We start from the raw sequence: 25289 nt of genomic DNA, 5'->3' as shown, positions 1-25289 counted from the left end.
TTTAGTGATCTAACAATACTGGGGTGAGATGGATCAAGTACCATTATGAACAAAGCGATTTGTTTTCAGCCAGGTCAGTGAGCTGACTTCACTTCCTCAGTAAGGGTTAACACAAGGGAGCATTGCAGAATGCAGGGCCTGGATGAGGAACACCACATCTTAATGTTAGTCCAATTCCAGAAAGACATCAAGCAAAAGGATAAACCTCTTCATTTCAGGCCTCTTAGTGGGGAAAACCCGAGATCAGATTCTGAGCAGAATGCACACTCATCACGTTCCTTTCCAAGTGGGAAGGGGGGTAGATGAAAGGAAGCAGTTTAGCAAGAGTCACTGTGCAGAAGGCTGCCTTATTTTTTTCAACTACACATCTTAAAAGCTTGCTGTAAACTCCAGCCTAGACACTTGTTATATTTAAGAGGAAGAAAGGCATATAGATTTGGCATAGAATGCAACCACATTTTATCCTTATGTAAGTTTTGAACCTTCCATGGGTTTCTGTAACATCCCTGAAATAACACTAAGAACAGGAGACTAGCATTGTTTTCCAAGATGAAACTCAAAGTAGTTCATACTCTTATCAGAAGGGATCTGAACCAATCTGACACACTAGGCAGAGTTTGTTTTGTGTCTGTGATTTTACAGTCCATGCACTGTAGGACTCTCATCCACACTGGGATGCCTATATGTATAGCAATATAAATCAATGATCTTAACTCTGTGCTAGAACCGCATGTTTTAAATTGTCTATGTAAAAATAAGGATTGGCAAGACCCAAATGGGAAGTTAAATCAATAACAGTAATCAACTTGAAATTCCAATACATTTCTGAAAAAACAATACTTTGGTCCCCTCTGAAACACTGAAATACACAAATGTAAGAAAAATGGTTGCTAATGCAGCCATTCAAGAATGCACAGTATTGAAACTGGTTCTCAAACACTCTTTTTTTGTTAAGGTAAACTTTTATCAACTCTATGCACTTAAACCAAACTGCAGAAAGAAAGCTCAAATCTTAATTTTAATTTGTTAGAAACTAGAGGCAAATCTACTTGAGCATTTACACAAACATCAAAACAAGAGACTGACTTTAGTGTATCCTCATGCAAACCCAAATCCTTTCAGTTGCTGCCAAGATTTTAACATGTCAAAGGTCTCCTAGATCCTTGCCAATTTATTTTCAAGGACAAGCTTCAGTGCTAGCAGGGACAATACCACACCACTCCAGCACATCTGCAACATCTCCTGCTTGTACACTGGGCACCATGCTTTAGCTGTAGCCACACCTCCAGAACCGAGCAACACCGAGTCAGTTTCTGACACACAAGTGTTAATAGTAAAATTCTGCCCAAGCACAAACTGAATGTCAACACCTGCCTGGCTAAACAAAGGAGAAGGAAGAAATTACAAGTCCACAGAGCGCAGTTGCCTACAGGACCCTGACAACTTGGCAAGCACTCGGGTCAAGGCCCTATTCTCAGTCACCAGTCGCTCATTTATGTGTTTCAAAGATTGAATCTGCTTTATTTGTTGCAGCTTCTGCAGGAATCAAAGAAATAGGAGTGAAAATGAGAAAAAAATCCACATGTATATTAGATGAGCAGAACTGAAAGAAAACTTAGAAGAAACAGTCCTGTTTAAAGTAAATAAGCTGCTGTGAAAGGAAAGCATCAAACAAGTGGCACATTCTTGAAAAGCAATCTAAGTACCAGTAGTGATTAGTCACAGCTTTCCAAAACAGTTCAGGATGCATTAACAATGAGAGCTATTCCTGGAATTCTTCACTTAACATCCTAATTGCACAAACTGAATCTCCTATTCAAAACCCTGTACATAATGACACGTTTAACAGATACTTTTAAACAACTATGCAACAAACTGGGAAGAATATTTAATATTTAATTCAAAACTTTCACTTCTTGCTTATTGAAAGCAAACTTTTGGAAAAAGCAATATATCTGTATTCTCTATTTTTATCAGAAGCCCTGCTTCCCCTAGAAGCTCACATCCTGTCTTCTATTCTTAGGCAGACCATTACTTTCCTCTATCATAGTTTGTTTTTTCTGTATTTCACTCTTCAGACCCTTCAAAGAATCACGGACCTTGTGTCCTGCCTTACAGTAAACTCTCTTGGTCCGAATCCAAGGGAGCCAGAGGCATCACAGTTGCTCTTCTGCCTGTCAGCTTCAATTACTTCAACAGAACTTGGTGCGTGTATTTTAATGAAAAGTATTTGGAAGTTTATGCCATTTCCCAGCACCAGAGGGAGCTAAAAAATGAGCTTAAAAGGAAACTTCTTATTAAGCAGTACAAATTTGACAAATATCAAATGTCAAAATAATGGTATTTTCACATTCCACTTAAATTCTATGAATTTTGTAGGCCATATCCAATGTTTATACAAAAGGACATAATAGAAAATAAACCCACCCAAATTCTCACCCTTCTTAATGATATCAGAGGTTTTAACACTGATAAAGACTGGTTAAAAATGCAAACAAACAGAAATGTAATTTATTTAAAAAATAATATTGCTTCTGAGATTCACTTTATACATAGGTGAAAAAAGCAGAAATCAAAATGGTAAGCGTCACTCGTCAACAGCTCAAATCTACCTACTGCATTTTGTTAAGTAAAACATGATTCACATTATACAAACAGAAGTTTTTCTATCAACATTGTAACATGCCATCTAATTAATAAAGAGCATGAGATAAGGACTGAAACAACATTTAACGCTTAAATATCTATACAAGTGTATGCTACCACTATTTAATAATAATGGATTTTAATAATAGTAATTAATAAATAAAACTAATGAGTATCACATCAAAATTGTAGACTGCTATTCCATCTTGATTAGCTCAAGATATGCTTCACTCTAACCACCTCCGAATGTTTCATGTTAGCCACGTTATAGAATCCTAGAACTCAGCACCTTCTTCGCAATCGTACCCATACAGCTGCTTATGCCAGCACCGCAGCTTTGCTACAAGCTGTGTGACAGGAGTGACTCTGACATGCAGCTGTAACTTAGTTATTTTCTAGTGAAATTATAGAAACCAGTAATACTGGTAATTAAGAACAACAACAACAACAATAATAATAATAAATACCAGTAAGACTACATGTCTTACTGACATAGTAATACACTTTGTTACTAATAGTGCACTAATTCACTTACTTTCAGTTCCTCTTCCATTTCAGATATCCTTCTTTCTAGTGCTCTTCTTTCCTAAATCAGAAGATGTGTGTTAATGCTGAACAATACAATGTTTTAAAAATTATAGCTCGTAAATACTGTGGTAACAGTGAAATACTTCAAGTTTCAAAGATCATACAACCAAAAGCATAGTGTGGACAGAAAACTTGTGACGGCAGTGATACATAGAAATTTGGTCAATATGGAATTTTAATATCCAAAGAGGAAGAGATAGAGAAATTCATATCAAGTCCTACAAAAAATACCCCTTCCTTTTCACCAATTTAGAAAGGTTTTAAGTATACAACTTGTTTGGATTTATTTTTCATGAGCTAGGCTTTTGTAAGACCTTAATATCCAAGAAATGCAGAAAATTATCAGAAACAAGAATATTAAAAGATACAAGCACAGAAGCATAAGCTTTCACAGGCAAAGGTAGCTGAAACATCTGTCTCAGCTTAGTGGGATCTGTCCACACTCCAAACTGCAACAGTTGATACAACTGACACTATAGGACATAGCTCAGTACCAAAGAAATCTAGTTACATGAGATCAGCTGCTTCTTGAGAAAATGCTTCTTGAATATTTTCTGCATTTCTCGTATAGTTTAATTTTCCTTTTATTTCCCTTTTTACCTGAGAAGCAGGAAAAATTATCCTTTGTATATGAACTTGATTGCACAGACTATAAAACAAGCCAGCTTATGGAAAGTTAGCTTAGGATTTTCTATACTACACTGCAGTCTGCAGTGCAGATACATTTTTATTTTGTTTAAACCTGTTTTTCAACACATCTAACAGATGAGCAGCTAATGCAATAGACTTTGGGGTTTATAGCTTGATTGCTTGCTTTCCTGTGTCAGACAATGCAGTGTATCTCATTTAAAAGCAGCTGCAGTTATCAGTACTCTACATTCAGATTTTTTTCCAGAGGGTGAGAGGCAAAAGCAACAGATTATTGCGAAGTGGACATATGCATCTGCATACAATAGTGTTATGCAAACAGCAAGCAGCATTGACTGAGTGTGTAAAACTTTGGTTAGATCATACCGCCCAGTAGATACTGACTCTTGCCGGAAACCTTTCAGATATAAATCATTTGAATTTAGTTTAATCACAGTGCAGTTATACCCCAACATTTTCCCATTACAGCAAACAACTTTAATTTTTATCAAAGTAATAAATATATTACTGCAGTTGTTACTACTTAATGTACTTAACTCCTTCAAAATAAGACTTTTTTTATAATGACTCTAATGAGTGTAAGTACCAGTGAGTCAACGGGACGCAATTAACTAATAAAAATCCCACACTGTCTTACAATACTTAGAATTTTATCTGTTACCTACTAGTTTTACAAAAAAACATATATGATGTGTTCTTATATTAAGCAATATTCAACAATTTTTTCTATTACCAAGAGATGAACAATCAAACAAATTTCAAAATTCCAGGTGTCTAGAAATTCTTACTCCTTTTGAAGCATTTGCTTAACTAGCACGTTGAGCTTGTCTATTAGCAATAAAAACCAATTCAGTAAAATCTTTAACTGACTTTTTATACTTCGCATTATACAAATGAAACAAATAGACTGGTATAGGAATAACAGTCTTTGTAGAACTGTTTTGTTCCTATTATTTGAAGCTATGCTCCTCTTTTTCTTGAAGTGCTTACTCTTTTAGAAACTGGTTTGAGGGATGCCAATGAAAGAATGCACTGCAGTGTCACTGAGAAGATTTGCCAGTATTATTTGATTATTTCCTGGACTCAGAGAAAGCATGTGAAATCTATGAGGACTAAAATTTTATTATATACTTCCTCAACTCTGTAAGATCTGTCAAGTAACATTTGTAACTCACAAAAAAAAAAGGAAAAAATCAGATATACACAGATATACAAATATGAAAAACTAACCCCTCCAGCGCTATACAATTTTTAAGAAGTAAAACCAGATGTATGTGCTTACATATATTTGTATAATCAATAATACAAAGAAATACACCTCTCCACAGTTCAAATTTCCAGCTGAAGAATTCTAAATTTGGGAAAGATATTGTTTAAAGGTACCTATATTTTTCTGATTTCTCATCCAGACTGAAACCTCTAAGTTTAAGTTTTGGTTTCAAGTCTTATTACCACATCATACAGAATTCTGCAAAGGGCTGTTTGCATATTCGGCAGAGTGACAGGTTGTTAAAGAAACCCTCATTTTTGCCCATGTGTTGCTAGGACCTTGCACATGTGCTCTCATCTGTACCCCATTAGCCCCTTTCTGGTAACCAGTTTTCAAATGAACAATATTTACAGTGTATCACCAAGTCACATCATGGAAACCCACTTCTGAAGGGCAAATTTAAATAAAATTCAAAGCCAGTATTTTCTGAATTTTACTACTGTGCAAATCTAGGCTTAATATATATTCTCATTTTCTTCACTGAAAAGGTAGGTTTCAGCTGGAAAATATCACAGTCCAAAGATGCCTTCAGCTCTTTCTCTGCTGGCCTTTTTTTTCTTACAATTTTTCCTCACTACTTTACTTTTTCCCTCTCCTCTTCTCTATGTAATTTATATAAAAGTCTTTAGGTTTTTACTTTATTTTAGTGAAGTCACATACTTCGAGAAGTATACTTAGAAAAGCTCGACAATCTCTTTTAATTTTTACATTTTTATTGTTACATTACACATTAAAAAGGCGTTTAAAAAATTATTTTTTAATGCTGAATTCAATAAGCTTATTTCTAGAGATCAGCTATTGATGACTAGCAGCTGAGAATCCTGCTTCAGTCACATTCAACGTGAAGCTTCAGATTTAAACAACAACAACAAAAAAAATCTTAAATATATTTCTCATTTAAATTCCTATCTGAAAAGAAGTGTGTAATTATAAACAAGATTAGATGTACAAATTTTGTGTAAACCCTGTTTCAGCCATACAGCACCTAAGTTACATACCTACATCACTAAGTTAATTATTTTATCCACTAGATTTAATACTAATACATTTAGGGAAAATAACATTTCTGAAAGACGTTTTCCTGTTGGACTGAATACCTTAAAAAAAACAGTGCAAGACTTTCTAAAAAAGCCAGTTGTCGTAACGCAATGGCCTGTTTTCGGAGAAAGCCAAGCAGTAATTCAACACTGAAATAATGTCTATCTATGCAGCACTCCATGCATTACCTATGAACCCACACAGTAATGGATGCAGTTCCATCTATTAAATTATAAATGTCCACTTTTGTGGCCATGCTAGCAAGCAGGAAACCAATTAACTGCTGCTGAAACCTTTCTACTGATGAAATCGCTGTCCACACTAGGATGCCAAAAAAATTAAAGAGAAAAATACATGCTAAATGGTAGCAATAAAGTGCAGAGACTATTAAGATAAATATAATGAAACGTCAGGAAGTGCCTGAGAGTATTTCTACATCTCCATGTGCTTTTGAAAAATCTGTTTATATACTGCACAGTTTTGTGTAACTAAAACTTGTTTTGTATAACTAAAACCTAAAATATTGGAAAATCAATACAAAAGGCTAGTGACTATGAAATTTACCAGGGATTAATAAATGTTTACCACATCACTTCTTATTGTCAAAGTCTAATTTTTTTTTCCAGTTTGTCTCTAATGTGTCACTCTAGGATCACAGGAGAAGAAAAGAACACATGGTGTCCAGAGTCATGAAGGAAGCCAAGACCACCACAAAATCAATGTAGTTGCTTTACACTGCCGTGAAACTAAACTTTTATAGGGCTGGATTTTAATTAGCACGAAATTGCAGCCTAAAATTATCATGTGTCCAACTTCTGAAATAATTCCTGTAGTCTACCTCACATATGAATTCACTGCATGACTTCTTTCCCATGCAATTTAGGATTGTTTCTGACTCTGATGCCTCTCTTCCTGCATTGCTTACTCATTCTTCCACTTTCTCCCCATCCCCATTATCATATTCCTCTGGAAAAAGCTACAATGCAAGGAAAGAGGCGCATAAAAATAATTTTACATCATTAGCAGGTTTAAAGTCCCATGTTTGCAAGGCAGAAATAGCTATCTCATTACCAACAATAATTGGTGCCTCTGGAAAGCTCTGAGGAAATTAACTTCTCTGAATCTTGGAAATGTGTTAAAAGATGAGACACAATGAATCTGCTTAACCCTCTGGAATGCCAACATTGTTTTGGATGAGATGGAACAAGTGGCAGATCCCTGGAGGGCAGCAGAGTTTAGAAACTGGTTATCATGAATGAACAGGCAAACTAAAGGCAATTCTTAAGAGTAACTCCCATCTCACATTCATTGCCACTTTGAAACCTAAAATCCCCAAATCCTCTAAAAAAATGCAAATTATAAGAAAGGCTTCTGTTCCTACTAAAATATATCCAAATCAGGGGTTGCAAAACAAGCTAAAACAAAGCTTGGAGTATTTAGAAGTTCTTTTAATAGGGCAGAAAAGTTCTTTTAATAGAGTATTTTAAAGTTCTTTTAATAAAGGGCAGAAACTCACCCTTTTCTCCATTTCCAAGAGTGATCTGTCAGCAAATCTTTCTTGTCTCTGAAACACAAAATTGATGAAGATATGGACATGTGCTTTGACATAACACAGAACTGAGGAAAAAGACCAATTAGACATTTTAGTATTCTGTCTGAAGTATGTAATCAAAAACATTTTAAAGGGTGTTCAGGGAAGTAACACAGAAATAAAGAATAAGCTGGATTTATCATGCACTTCTTTTGTGACCATCCCTGTTACTTAATCACTACACAGCCTTTGGCTAACAGGAAAAACACAGTATTTCTATCTAAAAGCATTACAAAACAGGCATCTTTTAAATGTTCCTCACTAACATTTGCAGGGTATGCATCAAAGACAATTAAGTACAGGTAAATTGTGGTAAATGTGATCCGACCATATGAAACATTCTACAGCAAGAGTAGACAAATTTAGACAAATCTAACTCCAGTGTATGTGTCTTGTAAAACTGTATGGAGCACTGTTGTCTGACAGCAGTTATTAGTAACAGGAATGCATTATTTGCTCTTCATTTCCAAGATAAAGCTATCTAACCAGCCAGGAAGAACTGTCAGGTTATGTCAATTTGCCAGCGATCCCGCTTGTCAGTTTGAATATAAGCTTAACAGTGTAGAAAGTGTTTACTCCTACCCTGCAAAAAAGTTGCATACAGATACATGCTGGCACGAACCACTACTACCTAAGTAGGCAGAAAGCAGTCTCACATGTTTTGTTCACAGCTGAAGACCAGAATCCTGCACGCTTTTCTCTTTAGAAAGAGAGAAATTCTCCATTCCCATCTTTGGATAAAAAACAAAACCGATGCCTAGTAAAGAGCAGCCCATAGCCTGGGGTGCTTCTGGTTTATTATCTACATTGTTGGTTAAGTACATTTTTTGTTTTCTACAAACCTGAGTGGTCTTCTCCAACTGTAGCTTAAGATCTGTAAGTTCCATGTTGGTGTCATGTAACTGTGCTTTCAGTTTTTCATTTTCAGCTAGAATCTGTTCATAAAGCTAAGAGAAAATATTTGTTAAAAAATCAGATAATAGTGAGATTAGCCAAAAAACCTCAGAAGTATGATGGAAGCACATGTAAAATTAACAAATACATTAACAGTCTAAGAAGTAAAATAAGGATGTTTAAAATTAGCAAGCACGGTAAGTAACTGTTACTAAATATTTTTAGAAACAAACAGCTTTGTACAGGGAGCACACAACTTACCTTACACATAATTAAGCCACCTTTTTTTCTTCAGACTCCACAGATTACCCCACCACAGTAAACTTTTCAACAAACTCCTCCTCTATTTTAAAACAAGATCTAAACATATTTTTACCTTATATGTATGTAAGCTGGCAAACACATAATAAAGTCTTCACATATGCATACATCAGTTTTAATGATACTTTCTTATGATAAATACTATCATATTATTTTTTAAAATTTGACTGTATCTCAGCTCCTCTGATTTCTCCCTTGCCTTGAAAAGTACAAAAGCCAGAAGCTGTTTCATAATGTATATGTACACTGTAGTGGTTGCTGTGCTTCTCCATTTGGCTAAGTTACTTTAGACAGCATTTCAGATGCAATGTGAGACTACTTTCACACAATTGAAGAAAAGCAGTAATGAAATCCTATTTTTGCACCAAACTTATTGAATCAGATACCTTTTTAAAATCAGGGCTATCATCTTTTTCTAGTCTACTGCAGTATGGTTTTCGATCTTCAAGATAACTCTGTGACCCTGATCGCCCCTGCGCTGAATCGTAACGATCACCTGCAGACACGCTGAGCGATCCCGTATCATATCTGTAAAAGAAAAGTTCTGGTTTTTCTTTGCCTTTGCAGCCAAACTGCGACCCCTGACTGTATCAAATGTTTTAAGTTTGCTGCTACTCAGCTGAAAACAACCAAATGCAATTACGTATTTTTGTTAGACTACCATTTTCTAATTTGACGCAAATTTCATTTTTACATTTTCCAGTACTTCAAGATTCTGGGTGAATATGTTTTCAAATTGTTCAGTCTGCAGAGTAATGCATGCAGAGAAATATTTTAAATGTAATTAAATTATTTAATGCAAGCAAATATTTACACATCTTAAAATACTTTAAACATGGCTTAGATAGCTTAATTCTTATTTTATTTATAAAGAACATTTTTTTAAAAGTGCATTAGTTTAACTGAAGTGTTTTAAAAAACGCTAGATGAATGGCCTAGATGAATTTTAGGTTTTGTTACAGCAACCAGGATTTCAAAACTATTTGTTGTGAATTCTAGTATTTCAACAGAAACAGCTGATGAAACAAATCTTTAGCAGTCTTTATCCTAATAACTAACTCAATAAAAGCCTGTATTAATAAAGTTAAGAGCAATTTCACACTGTTCAATCTTCACTAATCATGTGTTAGAGTAGTTTTATTTAACAGATTTTCACCAGTCAGAACATAATAAAATTCAATAATTAAAGCTAATGGCCCAAAAAGAAATGATTTTTTTTTTACATTATCAATATTCCAGCATTTACTTTTTAACAAATCTTAAGGAATTATGTTTTTCAGATACAGTATTTTTCTTGAGGTTACATAGAAATTTTTCAGTAGGATACTCTAAAAGAAAGGCAGTAAGAACCTCTTGTCTTTGTAAAAGCTGGGTCCATGCTGAAAAATCGTTAGGGCATAGGACTGTGTCCACTATGTTCTATGAAACACCCAGCCTGCCTTCAGTGCACTACAAATACAGAGTTCAACATATTTCCCTACCTGGAGTAGTCCACCCACACATGGCAGGACAGTAGCTTCACAATCATACTTCATGCAAAACACAAGTATCATCACAGCTTTTGAAAGCTCAATCCAACCACTGGATTTAAGCTGAATTTGTACATAAACAACTTAAAATGACAACATGCGGACAGAAAGTGTAACAATTCTAATTAATTTGTTTAAATTGCACATACCTTGAAAGGCTCTCACTCTGAGGTGGGGAAAGGTAAAAAGAGAGAAAAAGGATGGATTGGTGAATAATTTAATTAAAACATATGACAATCTGTGAATAAATACAACTAATCAGGTTAAATGCACATGCTATCCACCAGTATGTATTATCTGAACTGTGTCAAGCTTCAATTTTGTTATGTCTGGAAAAGAAAATAAATATGTGCTAGAATGCACTTGACAAAATATGATTTACAAGGATATTAACATAACACTCTAGAAGTCTGGAGTGCCCTAAACAGTGGAGTTATTTCAGCACTTGGTGCCTTCTGGGTTTGCTTCCTTGTTATCAAAGGCATCAGAACAGTGTTCCTCAAAGTCACTGTTCCTTCCTTCTCTTCTTTAACATCAGCTACAATGTTTTGAAAATAATGACTTCAGCCCAAAACAATATATTAAGATACAGGATCACTGTTTCAACACAGTGTGACTGGAAACAAGTTACTACACCAACAACATAAGGAAGTTCTTATTAGACTTAATTATAGTAAATTTTGTCCCTGTGGATTCACCACGAATGAATGAACGAATTAATGAAAGTAATATTAAAAAAATAACTCTTTTTAGTTGTCAAGTAAACTTAATTAAAAGTAATGACTTAAGAGTAAGGGAATGTCCTCTAAGTATTACATCAGTCATACAAACCCCTCTGCGTGGTCAATACAAATTCATAATTTTTTCCAATTATTATTCCAATCTTGAGTGAAGACATTTCAGTCAAGAAACTCTACTGATGTATCATCACCTGGACATCCCCCAGTGTTATTCTCCTAGCAGTGGCTGAAACCTTCCCCACAGGTGGTTTTCCAGGGGGGCTGATGTGGCTTCCTTGGTTTCCTTTTATAGAAGGAAACTGTACTTTTTCAATGTACATAGGTAAACAGCCACATCCTCCACAATACACTCAATTTCCCCTTTGACACTTTGAAGTGTATTTACTGCACAGAGGATATCAAAGGTACATGCTGTAGCCTAACCACTCCTAATAAAACACTATTTTCTGTCAAGAGCATAAATAATGTTGAGAATTAAGACATTTTGTAGAAAACTGGGCAAACTATTCTGTTGTTTCACTATAAAATCACTTGCATTGGAAAACACTTCCACTGTGTTTTCCAATGCAAATTGGATCACTGAGTCCAACCTTTGACTGAGCACCACCATGACCATAAAGCTGTCCTGTCCAGTTGCTTCTTACATGCTTCCAGTGATGGTGACTCCACAGACTCTCTGGGCAGCCTGTTCCAATGCTTAACTACCCTTTTCCGTGAGAAAATTCTTCCTCACGTCCAACCTGAACCTCCCTGGCTCAGCCTGAAGCCGTTTCCTTTTGTCCAGTCCCTGTTAGCAGGGAGAACAGACCAACCCCCACCTGGCTACAGCCTCATTTTGGGGAACTGGAGAGAGGTCTCTCCTGAGCCTCCTTTTCTCCAGGCTAAACAACCCCAGCTCCCTCAGCCACTCCTCACAGGACTTCTGCTCCAGACCCTTCCCCAGCCTTGTTGCCCTTCACTGGGCATTCTCCAGCACCTCAATGTCCTTCTTACAGTGAAGGGCCCAGAACCAGACACAGGACTCAAGGTGTGGCCTCACCAGTGCCAAGTACAGGGACAATCCCTGCCCAGGTCTTGCTGGCCACACTATTGCTGACCCAGGCCAGGATGCCATTGGCTGTCTCGGCCACCTGGGCACAGCTGGCTCACGTTCAGCCACTGTCACCAGCATTCCCAGCTGCATTATCCCTTGGGCAGTTCCCAGCCATTCTGTCCTCAGCCTGTAGCACTGCATGGGGTTGTTGGGACCCAAGTGTAGGACCCAGTTCTTGGCCTTATTGAACCATATCCAGTTGGCCTTGGCCTACTGATCCAGCCTGTCCAGACTCCCCTGCAGAGCCTTCCTGCCCTCAGCAGATCAACACACTCCTGTCGAACTTGGTGTTACTTGCAAACTGACTGAGGGTGTCCTAGATCCCCTCAGCCAGATCATATGGGAAAGTACTGAATAGGACTGGCCCCAACACTGAACCCTGGAGAATTCCACTCATGATCAGGTGCCAGCTGGACGGAATTCTATTCACCACCACTCTCTTGCCTGAGGCACATAGCAAAAAGTACACGTCCAAGAACTCTTGGTCAGTCAATTCTATACTTCGCCACCATTCCAGCCCAACACACTCACACTTTCAATAATATTCATGATTTTGGGACTGATTTAGCAGTATTTCGCTGTAATGTTATTAATTCTATCAGAAGCACCACATGGAATGCTATACCAAAATTAATGTCTATAGAACAGAATATGAAGTAATTACAGACCTTAGGATAATGATATGTACCACTGGAAGGGAAGGAAACAGAACTATGCAGTTATGTTAATGTGGCACAGAAATAAAAAAGACAGCAATAGAATGAGTCTCTTAACTAAAATATTTAACAGATGTGTAATGGAAGCTTTTACAAAAAAAAGAAAGAAATATCACTTGAGTTTTATTTCTAAGTAACGAACATGATTCTGTAGTGTGCTGCTCCAGGGTTTAGGTCAAAAGAAATACATTCTTCTTATAGCTCAGCTTATATAAATAATCCCTTTTAACACCTCTTCATCCCACTGCCAAATACCTTTCTGTTTTCAAGAACTTTTCCCATCAAATTAAGCCTATTATACAGCTTTCCACTGACTTTTTAACAAGACAAATAGTATTTGTTTAGGATATTTAGAAAACCATTTTGTTCACTGAAGAAATTACATACATTGCGCTCTTCAATTTTCTGTGATTATTTAAATTAACTTCGCATATTATTTTTTAATTATAATAACGACAGCACTGGGATTAATTTTCAAAGCTTTTAATTCATGTGTGCAAGTAATTGGCCATAATTTATCTGACAATAACAATGTAGGTGAAATAAAAATTTTGATGGGTAGAAACTGAATGCTTGCTCCAGTAACCCGCCGCATCATGTCCCTGACCTGTGCGTCAAAAATCGAATCTACATTTCCTGGATGCTAATTCTACACAATCAGAATGGAAGTCAAAATGGTCACTTATGGCCACTGTTGATATGCAAATTCAACCATAACAAAAATTTTACAACAAAATGTATCTCTTAAAAGTTAATGAACAAATTCTCTTTCTTAAATTACCTGAGTTTCTTTCTTATTTGTTCCTTCTTCTGAATCAGACTGGTGATCCTGTTCATTTTCATCACTCTGGTGAAAAAGGTAGGAGAGGAAAAATAATTAAAACTGTTGAAAGCTTAGTAAGATTTTAATGCATACTACACTTTGAATATGAAAATGTAAGAGCAGAAGAATACTCCACAGAGAATATACAGGATATATGAAGAAAATTCTCAAACAGGTACATGTTTTCAGTACCAGAAGGAGATGAAACAATTTTGCATTTGACACACGAAAATCTGGCTTTTACATTACATATGGATCCCGTGACAAAGAAAAGGGAAAAGGAAAAGTCTGAAACATCAAATATAATCTTTCTAATCTGACAGCAGTTCTTCAAGTTGCTAAATACATAGTTACTTGCAATGTGCCAAATCAAGAGTCTCATTTTCACAGCTTTGGTATGCATGCAACAGAAAAGATTTGTTCAATAATTTATTTCTTTTCCTTAGATTATGATTAATTCCTATTAAGTTATGGTTACTACAGTGTTCCAGAATTCTGGTTAGCAGTATCAACTGAAAAAACTTAATTTTGATTTTGCTCCTGAAAGCACCAAACCAAAAATGAGGAATATTTAAATTTTTTCTAGAACAGTGAGTTACATATTGAATTACTCTAAACAATTCTCTATTTTAAGACTATACTATACACATTTCATTTTGTTACAGGTGAAGTTTACTTACATCCTGAGTCCAATACGAAACTCCTGTAGATCGTCGTTTTTCTCTTGGTCTCCGTCTTTCCCTTATAGACTTAGGCTGTGACTTATCTTCTTCCTTTTCTTCTTCTTTTTTGCCCCCTTCTGTTAATAACAACTTTCTCATTCACTGAATTATAACACAACCTAATTTTCTAAAATACTTCTTCTCAGTCCTTAAAATGCTCACAGTAAATTCTTTTTACCAGAAATAAATTCACCGAAGAGCTTCTTACCACATACAGGGTTTGCTGTAACATACACTCCCCAGAACACATAGCTCTAAAATAATGTAAACTCTAATTTCACCTCAGTCACCTAAACAAAATGTCTTAATGTAAGAGTAATACATACAACTTGGATTTACAAGTCAGTTTTCAAAACTGTCATATAATAATTGAAACATCTGTATCAGCAGATGTATAAAAGTACAAAAAAGAGAAGGTAATCCTTTGCCATTCTTCCTCAAACAAGCTTTTTTTCATACATCAAGGATGCAGTATTAAAAAAACCCCAGCTTTTACAAATCCTTCTTAGATGCCTCCTTTTCACCACAGTCCCTTCCATTTTTGCTGTAAGGAAGAATAAACTGGGACTGCCTAGATTAGATTATTACTGTATTACAGATATCCTTTTTCTTTAAAACTAACACAATGGCAATTCAAAATAGGTGCAACAACTCAGGATTGTGTTTGCTACCCTATGTGTTTACAAGCAACTTGTGCAAAAAAACCCATTAAAAAACCTGCCCAAACCCAAGTTCTTTGCTTATTATCATCCAGTTTGTTCAGCCTGTTCTTTTATTAAATAAAGAAACCACAGAATTGAATCCAGATAGAAGAATCACTAATCATTAATAACTATCATCACTAGACTTCAGAGGTAAACAAACACTTTAGAGTGAAGCAAAAATTAAATAGGAAGTAAGAGAAATACATTTATGGTGAACATACACCTTTCCAAATTTAATAAACTAGCATTTTCCCTCTGGGATTTCAAATGATAGTGTATTTCTCCTTCAAATGTCATAGCTTGAAAAAAAAATACAACCTCTGGTAGCTAATATTTACCAAATGAAAACATTTTCCATTGAAAAATCTAGCATGAATTTCCTAGAGTAAGCATGCATTACAAAAGAATTGTAAACCAAATTTCAGTTCATTTTAGGACAAAGGGAAAAAAATCAGAAAACATATCCATGAAGCCCAGCCCCAGTAACTTCCTCAGGAAACACCATTCTAGGGAACATGGCAATACTGCTATACAGTTTATGGAGATTTCATCAGTGGATCATTTTATCTGACCCTCTGTAGAACAAAATTATCAATTTCAATCAGTAACCCCACTGAAGTTACTGATCAATTAAAGTCTTGAATTAAAGTATTTCTCTCAAGTCAACAGTGGCAAGTCCAAGAATAGGAGGTCACACTGTATGTTAACAGGCTTCTCACTTGACAGGCAGAGAATCAGGCACAACACCTCTCAAAATTATAGCAGGGGACTCACATTTGAAATGAAGGCAAAATCTCTGTAACATCAGAGAACCTTTTGTGATCTCTGTATCATGTATCTAATCCTCAGTTTAAGATTACACAAACCAGTGAAAGCATGCAGAAGTATGGTTACATCTGAATGGCAAGGGGAAACATCCCCTTTCCTTTTCCAGCTGCTCGTACAACCCTGAGAGGTCCTTAAAGAAATAAAGCATCATTCCAGTCCTTTAACGTAGAAGGACTGAAACAAACCCCTAGTTATTTAGCAATTATTTAATAAAGTAAAATTCCTTCTTAATACCTGCAAGTATTCAGACCCTGAAATATAGTATTTTATTGTAGTTGCTGTGTTGAAGTAGAAATTACAGCATTATGTAGTATTTATGCGAGTATATTTGAAATTTCTGTGACCCAACAATGGAAAAAAAATCACATGGCTGCAAAACACCACCAAATACAGAAAATCTTTTTTCCTCTCTGAAAGTTTTGAAATTTCTTACAGAAGCTTTGAGCAAGGCACATTCCCAGTGGTCTTACGTATCTCACCGCATTTTGACATACCTATAGGAATGTAAACTGCCCTTTGTCAACAAAAAAGCAAAAAACTCCTTCATAAACAGTACTCCTACCTCTCTCACTTTCCTTTGTTCCACTCCGAGAATAGGCAGAAGTTATACCTATAAGGCTGTTTGGTCTGTTTAGCTGACTTGAACTTGATAGAGAGCTAGTGGACGTGGTGAGTGAAGAGGTGGATGATGAGGAGGTTGAAGTTGAACTTGGTCTATAACGATGATACGGCTATTCAACAGAAAAATGTCAGAATTAATTTACCAAGATTAATGAATACAAACCATGGGATATGAAAACATTTAACTATATAAATTATTCTTACAGTACTATCAAAATTAAAATAATATTGTTGGAGTAAAGATTCATATAATTTCTCTACCTAAAGAGACTTATCATGAAAATACCTCTTCAGCAGTTCGGGAGTATCTTTGTCTATAGTCATCATCTTTAGTTTCAGATTCTTTCTTTTCTTCTTGTTTTTCTTTGTCTTGCTTTTCTTTCTCCTCCTTTTCTTTTTCTTCATTTTCCTGTTCTCTGGTTCGTGTGGGACGACTTCTTCCTATAGTTTTTTCAGCTTCTTGAAGATCTGTCAATGTTACGCCCTGTGAAAACAGCAGTCAGCAAACATCATTTAAATATAACATTAACATTAATGTAGATGATCACATTACATAAATATTTTAACGAAAACATTCAACTTAAGAAAATTAAATCTATCTATTAAGAAATAAATTTTACCTATATATTCTACCTATAAGGTTTCCTCTTGAATCTTGAAACCAAACATCCCTCTGATATGTGGCAAGTATTTGCTGTAATGCAATCTACCATAGACTCTCCAGCAAACCAATTTTTAGCTGAACTAGTAGATAGATTGCATAGAAGATCCTATAGAAATAATTTAAGAATCCAATTGATGCTTTTAATATGATCGAGAGCATATTAAACATTTCTGAAAGAACCCTAAAATTATAATGCTCATATTTTCAGAAAGGTTGATACTCTACAAATTAATTCCTTGCAACTGGATTTTTAGGTCAGCAACACTAAAAAGTCTCTTGTTATTTTTAGGCTATAAACTAGTTTTGAAATAAGCTCAGAAAGCAAACAATTTTATGAAGATAGCTTTTTTCTACTATACTTTTCAGCTGATGTATCTTAGTGAGACATTGCTCAAAACACTTTGTAATCTACTCTTCAAAGCCAACTTTGCATCTTATGAGTTACTGAATTGCTTTAAGTGTTGATCAAGTTTATTCCAGTAATTCCTGGTAGCTTCTTCACTGCACGGATTCAGCAATAGCTAGCCTGTAGTCTGACCACCATTCAGGGCTCTGAATTAGTACTACGAAGTACAAAAAAGTCCTATACAATGAAGTTGTATCAAGCAGTACAGATCTCTCATTTGGAAAGCTAACCAGAAGTATATGAGGGGTTTAAAACTGCAAATATTTGAAAGCAACATCAGTAAGCAATGTAGCTACGGACTCAGCCTAAAAACAGGAAAGGAAAATGGCTACAGTATTTCTTTGTGCTGTTTTATTCAGGGACTATTTGCTCATAATTCTCAGTTTGCCAGCAGACAGTGGTTGACAGTTGCTCCACTGCCCGAAGAGCATTCAAGTACTATTAGAGATCCTCTATTCTGCTCCTGCCACATTGGTCCCTGTGACAGGATTGTGCTAGTTGCTGATAGATATGAATAAAAACTGGGAAGAACTTTCAAATATATTGGTATGTAAACTAAGAGAGAGAAATGCTGCAAGGAGATATGCAGTTAGATAGTAGACTATTAGCACATAATAGTTTTAGTTTGTTTAGTTTTAGTATGTTTCCTTCTCCAGAGAAATTAGATTAAAAGTATTTTTTATGTCATGAATCTTATTAGCTATCCATGTAGATCAGCTCAATCATATTATCTACAATAGCTCCTGCACAGGAAAAAAAAGGTTAGAAATGGATGCAAATGCAGTATGCTATGCCTGTTTCTCAAGAATAATGTTATGGGTAGAAACATGCAGAAGCTTTAGTAATACTATACCTGTGTAGATCTTCTAGACTGTCTTGCTTGCCTGGATCTAGCTTTTCTTTGGGACTCGGACTCTTCATCCCGTACTGGAGTGAGGTATGATCTAAAGAGTTAATTACAAACAAAATTGGCACATGATAATTTCTACATGGTAATAAAACCCTGTCCCCAACACTGCAGATTGAAAACCGAGGCAGTCAGAAGAAAATATTTAACTATATAGGATAGATTACATTTTAGACATTTCATTCACATCATACCAATCTACTTATTCATCAAGACGGCAGCTTTAGAACTCAATTAAAATACACAGTTTTCCTATTTAATTTAGATTTCTTTTTACCATTTTCTATAAATTTAACTTCAGCTATTTTGGTATATCACTGGTCTACTAACACAGGGGTAGAAGACCTCAGAGATTCAGCCAGTTAGATGTTTATATATCAAATATGTGTGTGCATTACCTTTTCAGAAAAAGCCAAATGTACTGCTAATGCAGAAAATCTAATTATATCATCCATTTCACTAGAAATTAAGAATCCCTGAGGAGGTGGTTACCATATTTTCACATTCAACATCCACGCTTTGAGTAATCCAAATCCCTCTGAAAAAAATGAGCTTAAAAATAAATCTTCATGAAACTCACAGAAGTCCTGCAGAATAAGCAGGTAAGTGTACTCAAAGATAAAAGGCTACTAGAGTAAACATACAAGGTCTGGATTCTTTTTAAGAAATTCTCTAATCCAGATAACAGGTAAAAAACCAAAAGGACATAGATACATGCACAAATGCATATATTTGTATGCATGTAAATCCATAATTAAAGAACTTAGAAGATTTTAATGCATTTGTTGATTTTCTATGGGAGAATACCCTGGGAAGCTGCTATAATTTCACACAGTTTTTAAATCCCTAAATTGGCTAAAAACTGGAAAAAAGTGAAAAGAAAATTTTAAAAAGCGAAATCAAAAGGTTGCTAAAAGGCTGCTTAAAACCTTTCTGAGGCTTCTTTAGATCAGATTCTATCATATTCTTTGACTGTCTCTCTTTATATATCATTAGTTAAGAATAGTTAAGCGTCACTGGATAAAGTTTCAATAATTTGCTAGTAATTATGCCATCGGTTATTAACACCTAAATAATTTATGTATGGAAAGAGCAGTTTGCTCACCTAATAATATATTTAGTAGCCTCAGCACATGCTAAAGAGTTCTGAAACAATCGTAAGATTTAAAAAACTTCATTTACACAGACCTATGATTACAACCTATGCTCTACCCCATTAAAATACTCACAACTTACTGCTATACTTAAAAATATTGAAACAAATCCCATCTTATGGTGCATCTTAAAAAATCTACACTATGTAAACCTGATTTCCTTATCCAGGTTTCTTGCAAGCAGCATTTTTGATTGACTTTCCATTTCCCAAAAACTCTAGGCCATTGTGCTGCTTTAGTTAACCTGACCTGAACCACCACCTACCTAGGAGGGCTTGACTGCAGAGCAGATGTCATCTTTAGGGCTTAAAATTGCTACAAAACTGTTTCCCATAACTTCCTTTTTAGTAACTGCTGCACCTACACCTACGTTCCAATAAATCTGAAATACTTTAAACTGCACTGAGAAAAAATTAAAAGTCTCAACTTTTCAGGTGCACCTTGCAGCTACAGTCAAGAGCAGAAAGTGCTCTTCCCTAGCATCTCTTGCATGTGCCACACACAGCTACCTATGCTGTATTATTCACGATACAAAGACTTAGAGACTCAAGTTTGTAATTTCCTTCCCTGTTTCTCTAAACCAATCCTAAAAATTAAATGAAGACTATAGCTTCTTCAGCTGTTCCAAAAGAATGCACCATTATCTATGTGCTTAATCAATAAAGTACTTTATAGCTTCACTTTCAACTATCTTTGAAATAGTCTTGCAAACATACTTTCTAAATATACAATTTCAGTCGATAAACACAGATTAACTGATTTCATTACTTACAAGAATATATAGCATGTAATATTTCATATACATTTATTTCTTCATGTGCATAGAAACATATGTAGATACACACACAAATATATCTATCTATCTGCATATATACAGATAGATATGCTTGTGCTCATATTTAGAGCACAACATTCTCAAATGCATGCAGCAATTATTCCAATTTTGATTTCTAAGATTCATGGATATACTAATATGCCATCAAGAATGCATCTGCAACAGTACATTACACAATCAGCCCAGTCAGAGAAAACCACAGCGTTTCAGGCCAGCTGCAGGTATCTAAAACATATGTACTATATGCACATTAGTATACACACACTGGTGAGAGCAAACGAGACAGCAAAAACCTAATTCTAATTTTCCTTGCCTTTCTAGCTATATAAGATAGATAAAGCTATCTATCTAGATATAAGACTGAAAGAGCATTTGAATTTTAGAATTTGAACTACTCTGAATTACTTTCAAGAAAACGCACATTTTGTTGGTTATGCTTTTAATTTGTTGGGTTTGGTTCAAATTTCACTATGGAAAATGCAGGTTCTGACTACTGTAGCTATTGAAATGGATTGTTAGCACATGTGGACCCTTCCTGAATCATGGTGGGGAATAATAAAAACATAATCCACTTATCACAGAAGTTTTTTCATCTCAGTTTTAGGTAGGAAGGCAGACTACAGAACACAGAGTACCCTAATTGGGCCTCTATTAGGAATCTTTAAATGCTGCTGCCTTAAGTGAACCAAAAGAATAAAATTTCTCCTATAATAAGGAACAATTTCATTACCTCCGTGAACATAGAGATACATGTATCTGGCACCGATACAGAAAGTACATTTTGAACCTACTACACGAGCAACACACAAATCTGAACTTGCAGCAGGAGAGTTAAAGGATAAACATTTATAAGTACCCAGAAAAAGAAGAACAAAGGAAAGCTAACATGAATTAACAGTCTTTTGAAATCTTGTTTTTGCTTCCATAAATAGAAAGAAATAACTCTCTATGGAAACAAGTATGCACCAATCTTAAGTCATCCTTCATATAACTGTAAACAGAAAAACCCACCATTATTCTTAAAATAAGATTTACATCAGCTTCTTATTCATTCTTCATACTGAGTATCTCTTAAAGCATTGCATTTAAAATTGTATGACTATCTTTCAAGTAGGAGAGACCCTAAATCATGCAATGAAATAAACAGAATGTGTTGGGTTCAATACTCTCTTCTCAATAATGTCAGGCATATAAAATGATTGAAAAAACACTACGCTGTGACTTATTAGCATACTGCCAATGGCACACTACCTCAGTCTGTAGCAATGTAGTTGTAGTAATTAATTAATTGATTGATTGATAATTTAATTATTTTTAATTTAGTGTTTTTACAGAGTTGTATTACTGGTACTTCTAAGAGGACTCATTTAATCTGTAAAGATAAACATAAATCTGAAAATACCATATACCATATGAGTAACCAAGGCCAGTCAAAAACATACAATATCACAGTTTAAATTTCATTAATGGTCTCTATTAGTGCTAAGCTCTTAGATAAACTGAAGTACCAGTTGTTTCAATGCACAGCAAGAAAACAACATTGCTTTATACACCGTACTGTTCAAACCTGTGGTAACCAACACATTCCTTTAAATAGTAAATAAAAAGTATAACTTTTGGGTAAGAGCAACATTACTCTTAGGACCTTTACACACCTCCGTCTCTCCCTGACCTCTGATGTTGAGGACACAGTGCCAGAAGTAGCTGTAGTCATGGCTGTAGTAGTGGCTGCAGCATTTACAACTGATGGTGCAACAGGAACGGTCACTGCTGTAGGAACACTGTCCTTTTCTTTCTCAGTACTATCCTCAGCCCACAAACGATTTGAGGTACTACAGCATAACAAGCAGCAACACAAAAAAGAGAAAAGGAAACAGCTAAACAATGAAAGCACTTTACTAAACAACTAATAACATGTAAATTGAGGGATGGATTTTTTTTTTAAGAAGCGAAGTGAGAAACGTCTCTACTATGAAAGCTCAGCTTGAGCTATTAAATGGAATAAATTAAGAATTACCAGTTCACAATAATTGAACTTTTATTCTCCAGACCCTTCTAACATTTGATTTATTCTTTTATACCGACATGGCTTTCATGTTACAGTAGAAAGCCATTCACAATTTTTGAGCCAAATTGAATAAAATCAAAACAAATTTAACAGTAAAGTGAAAAAATCCAGAGCCCCAGGATCCACTAAACAAGAACGCATGCACATACATAAGCACACAGTAGATCTGACAAAAAAAGGAACAAAATGTCCTGGTGCCATTACCTGCTTTGTACACCTGCTGAAGTAGAACCCGTTGTACTCTTCGTAGTAGTAGTGTTTGTGCTGGCAGGCAGCATTTTCTGAGGACCAGCAGAAGAGGTAACTGTTGATGCAGTACTTGGAACATTAGAACTTATCAAATCATCTTGTTTTTTACCAAAGGAGCCACTGAAGGAGAGACATGCAAAATGATGGCATTTATTACTTATATTTACTCATTAAAATATCACCAAGCTGTGAATGATCTATTAAACTTCTGCCCATATTCTGTGCCTCAGTTGAGTCTTGGAAACTTCTGGTGCAAAAGAAGCTTTTTTTTCCATTGTTTCCTTGGCTAGGACTTTTAATTTATGATTTTGGAGGGCAGCAGAAGTGTCCCTTAGTCCCGACCATTTCTACACCAAAGAGGATAAAGAATGGAATCTCACTCGTTTATGTAAGAATGTCTTGATCAGATCTACTAAAGCATTCATATAGGGCCCCCAATGTCCCATTTTTAAACGGCTGTTTCACCCACACTGAATACCTCAGAAAATGCAGAACCTTACTGTACAGCTTGTCAGGAAAGAAAATGTCATCAATATCACTCCTCTTATAATTTGAAAGCAATTAAATATACTGCCCCGTTTTTAAAATAATCTTTAATCACTCCCAGGAAGAATAACCTCCCACTCAGGTTTTTCCCTTGCTCTTCAAGCTATAAAGCAGACCCAGTGATTTACAAGAAATAAATATGCATTATGCCGTATGAGACAGCCTGGTTACTGGTAACATCAATGTCAAGACTCAAAAAAATGCTAAGTATGTATCATGTACATCAGTAGCATGTATCAATATGCAGCTTAGTTATATGACTCTTTTCCTTGATCTATTCATTTTAGCTATTTATTGCCCCAGTAATTACAATGAAGAATTTGACTTACATAGCCACATTGAAACTACACAATGCAGCAAAGTTAATAATGTATTGTATGTGCAGCATCTGATTCCTCCTAGGAAAATTCTGCAAGTTAGGAACCAGCACACCTGAGAATATTCTCGTATTTTCATAATTTACTTTGCATTCAAGTGAATTTTATGTATTCTATGATGCTGATACTCAACATAGGTATGGCTATAATTTACAATTAAGGACGGCGGTCCAATACCTCCAAGACTGTTCACGCAATAACCAGAATTCAACAGAGACAGTGTTTTCCCCCTTTTCACATACCAAGCAGAATTATACCTATTGCAACATATCAAGAAATTGTCTTTGACTACTGAACTAATCTGGAAAGAGTCAAATGAACCCCAAATGGAAATAAACCACAGGAAAAAAAAAGCATCTAACTTTAATTACATAGACTAAAATCAGCACAACCACTCTATCAGCATACAACTGCACGTTTAAAACCAGCATAACCACTGCAATACACACTTTGCAATTATTATGAACATGGTAATATGTCACCACTCAGTTTTAAACTGTCCTTACAAAATGACTCAGTGCTTGTTAACTTTTAAGCCTATTTTGATTAAAAAAAAAGAGAAAATCCCACACCTTCTTTGATAACTTGTGTTTAATGATGCAGGACCTTCATTCAAACTGTTTTTCTTGACATCTTCCTCCCATTTTCTCCTGGTGTAGGAACTGCCACCACGTATTGAACTAGCAGATGAATCCCTGTAAAAGAGATTTTAGTTTAGCAAACTTACATTAAAGAAGGCTGTTCTTGATGTGAGTTGAACAGGAGCTTTGAATTAAAATCCTGGATAACTCACTTAAAATAAACATAACTGAATAAGGAATAAAATTGCTTTTATGGACAATCGTTTTTAAGCCTCTGTGAAAAGATACTACATTCATAGTAACACAATTAGAAACAGAAGAAGAAAGCAGCATCAAAAGAAAACTGCTAAAGAGGATTTAACCAACATTAAATCAATTGTTGCTTTTTATCTGTGGTCATTGCTAGCTTTGTTTTTCTCAAAAAAGGAACAGGATGTTTTTCTGTTTGCTCCTGAGATTATCCAGTCCAATAAGGGAAATCTACTTGGCTTTTTTAATAGTTGATTTGATGGCATTTTTCATTCTTTGATGTTATAAGAAGTTTAAAAGCTGGCAAGCCTTAAGAACTCATGATACCTTAAGACCAGCCTAAGTAGGCTTGCAGTAGCCATTCCTGAGGGGTCTGACATGTATCACTAGCTGACATGACTTCAGTCATAAGGAATTTCCAGACTGTTGTTGCAGTTTATAGCAGCAAGGAATGACCTTGCAAAAAGCTACTTAGAAAACC

General features: G+C 35.4%; 1 protein-coding gene across 1 annotated transcript in view; it reads right to left on the bottom strand.

Annotated features, from left to right (window-relative positions):
• The window catches only part of PPP1R12A (protein phosphatase 1 regulatory subunit 12A), a 69055-nt gene that overhangs the window by 5759 nt on the left and 38007 nt on the right, over nt 1-25289 (bottom strand). Inside the window, exons 11-23 of the mRNA XM_005419195.2 lie at nt 24551-24673; nt 23011-23175; nt 22394-22570; nt 18696-18786; nt 17059-17256; nt 16714-16882; nt 14578-14696; nt 13856-13921; nt 10675-10691; nt 9383-9524; nt 8624-8728; nt 7707-7754; nt 3182-3232 (exon numbers count right to left, since the gene is read on the bottom strand). Of these exons, the coding sequence (XP_005419252.1) occupies nt 3182-3232; nt 7707-7754; nt 8624-8728; nt 9383-9524; nt 10675-10691; nt 13856-13921; nt 14578-14696; nt 16714-16882; nt 17059-17256; nt 18696-18786; nt 22394-22570; nt 23011-23175; nt 24551-24673 (1471 nt within the window). The remainder of the gene's footprint in view (nt 1-3181; nt 3233-7706; nt 7755-8623; nt 8729-9382; nt 9525-10674; nt 10692-13855; nt 13922-14577; nt 14697-16713; nt 16883-17058; nt 17257-18695; nt 18787-22393; nt 22571-23010; nt 23176-24550; nt 24674-25289) is intronic.

Source organism: Geospiza fortis, unplaced genomic scaffold (assembly GCF_000277835.1).
Source record: "Geospiza fortis unplaced genomic scaffold, GeoFor_1.0 scaffold166, whole genome shotgun sequence".
NCBI classification, from domain to species: Eukaryota; Metazoa; Chordata; class Aves; order Passeriformes; family Thraupidae; genus Geospiza; species Geospiza fortis.
Note: the sequence above shows the minus strand (reverse complement) of the source record. Positions and strands in the feature narration are given on the sequence as shown.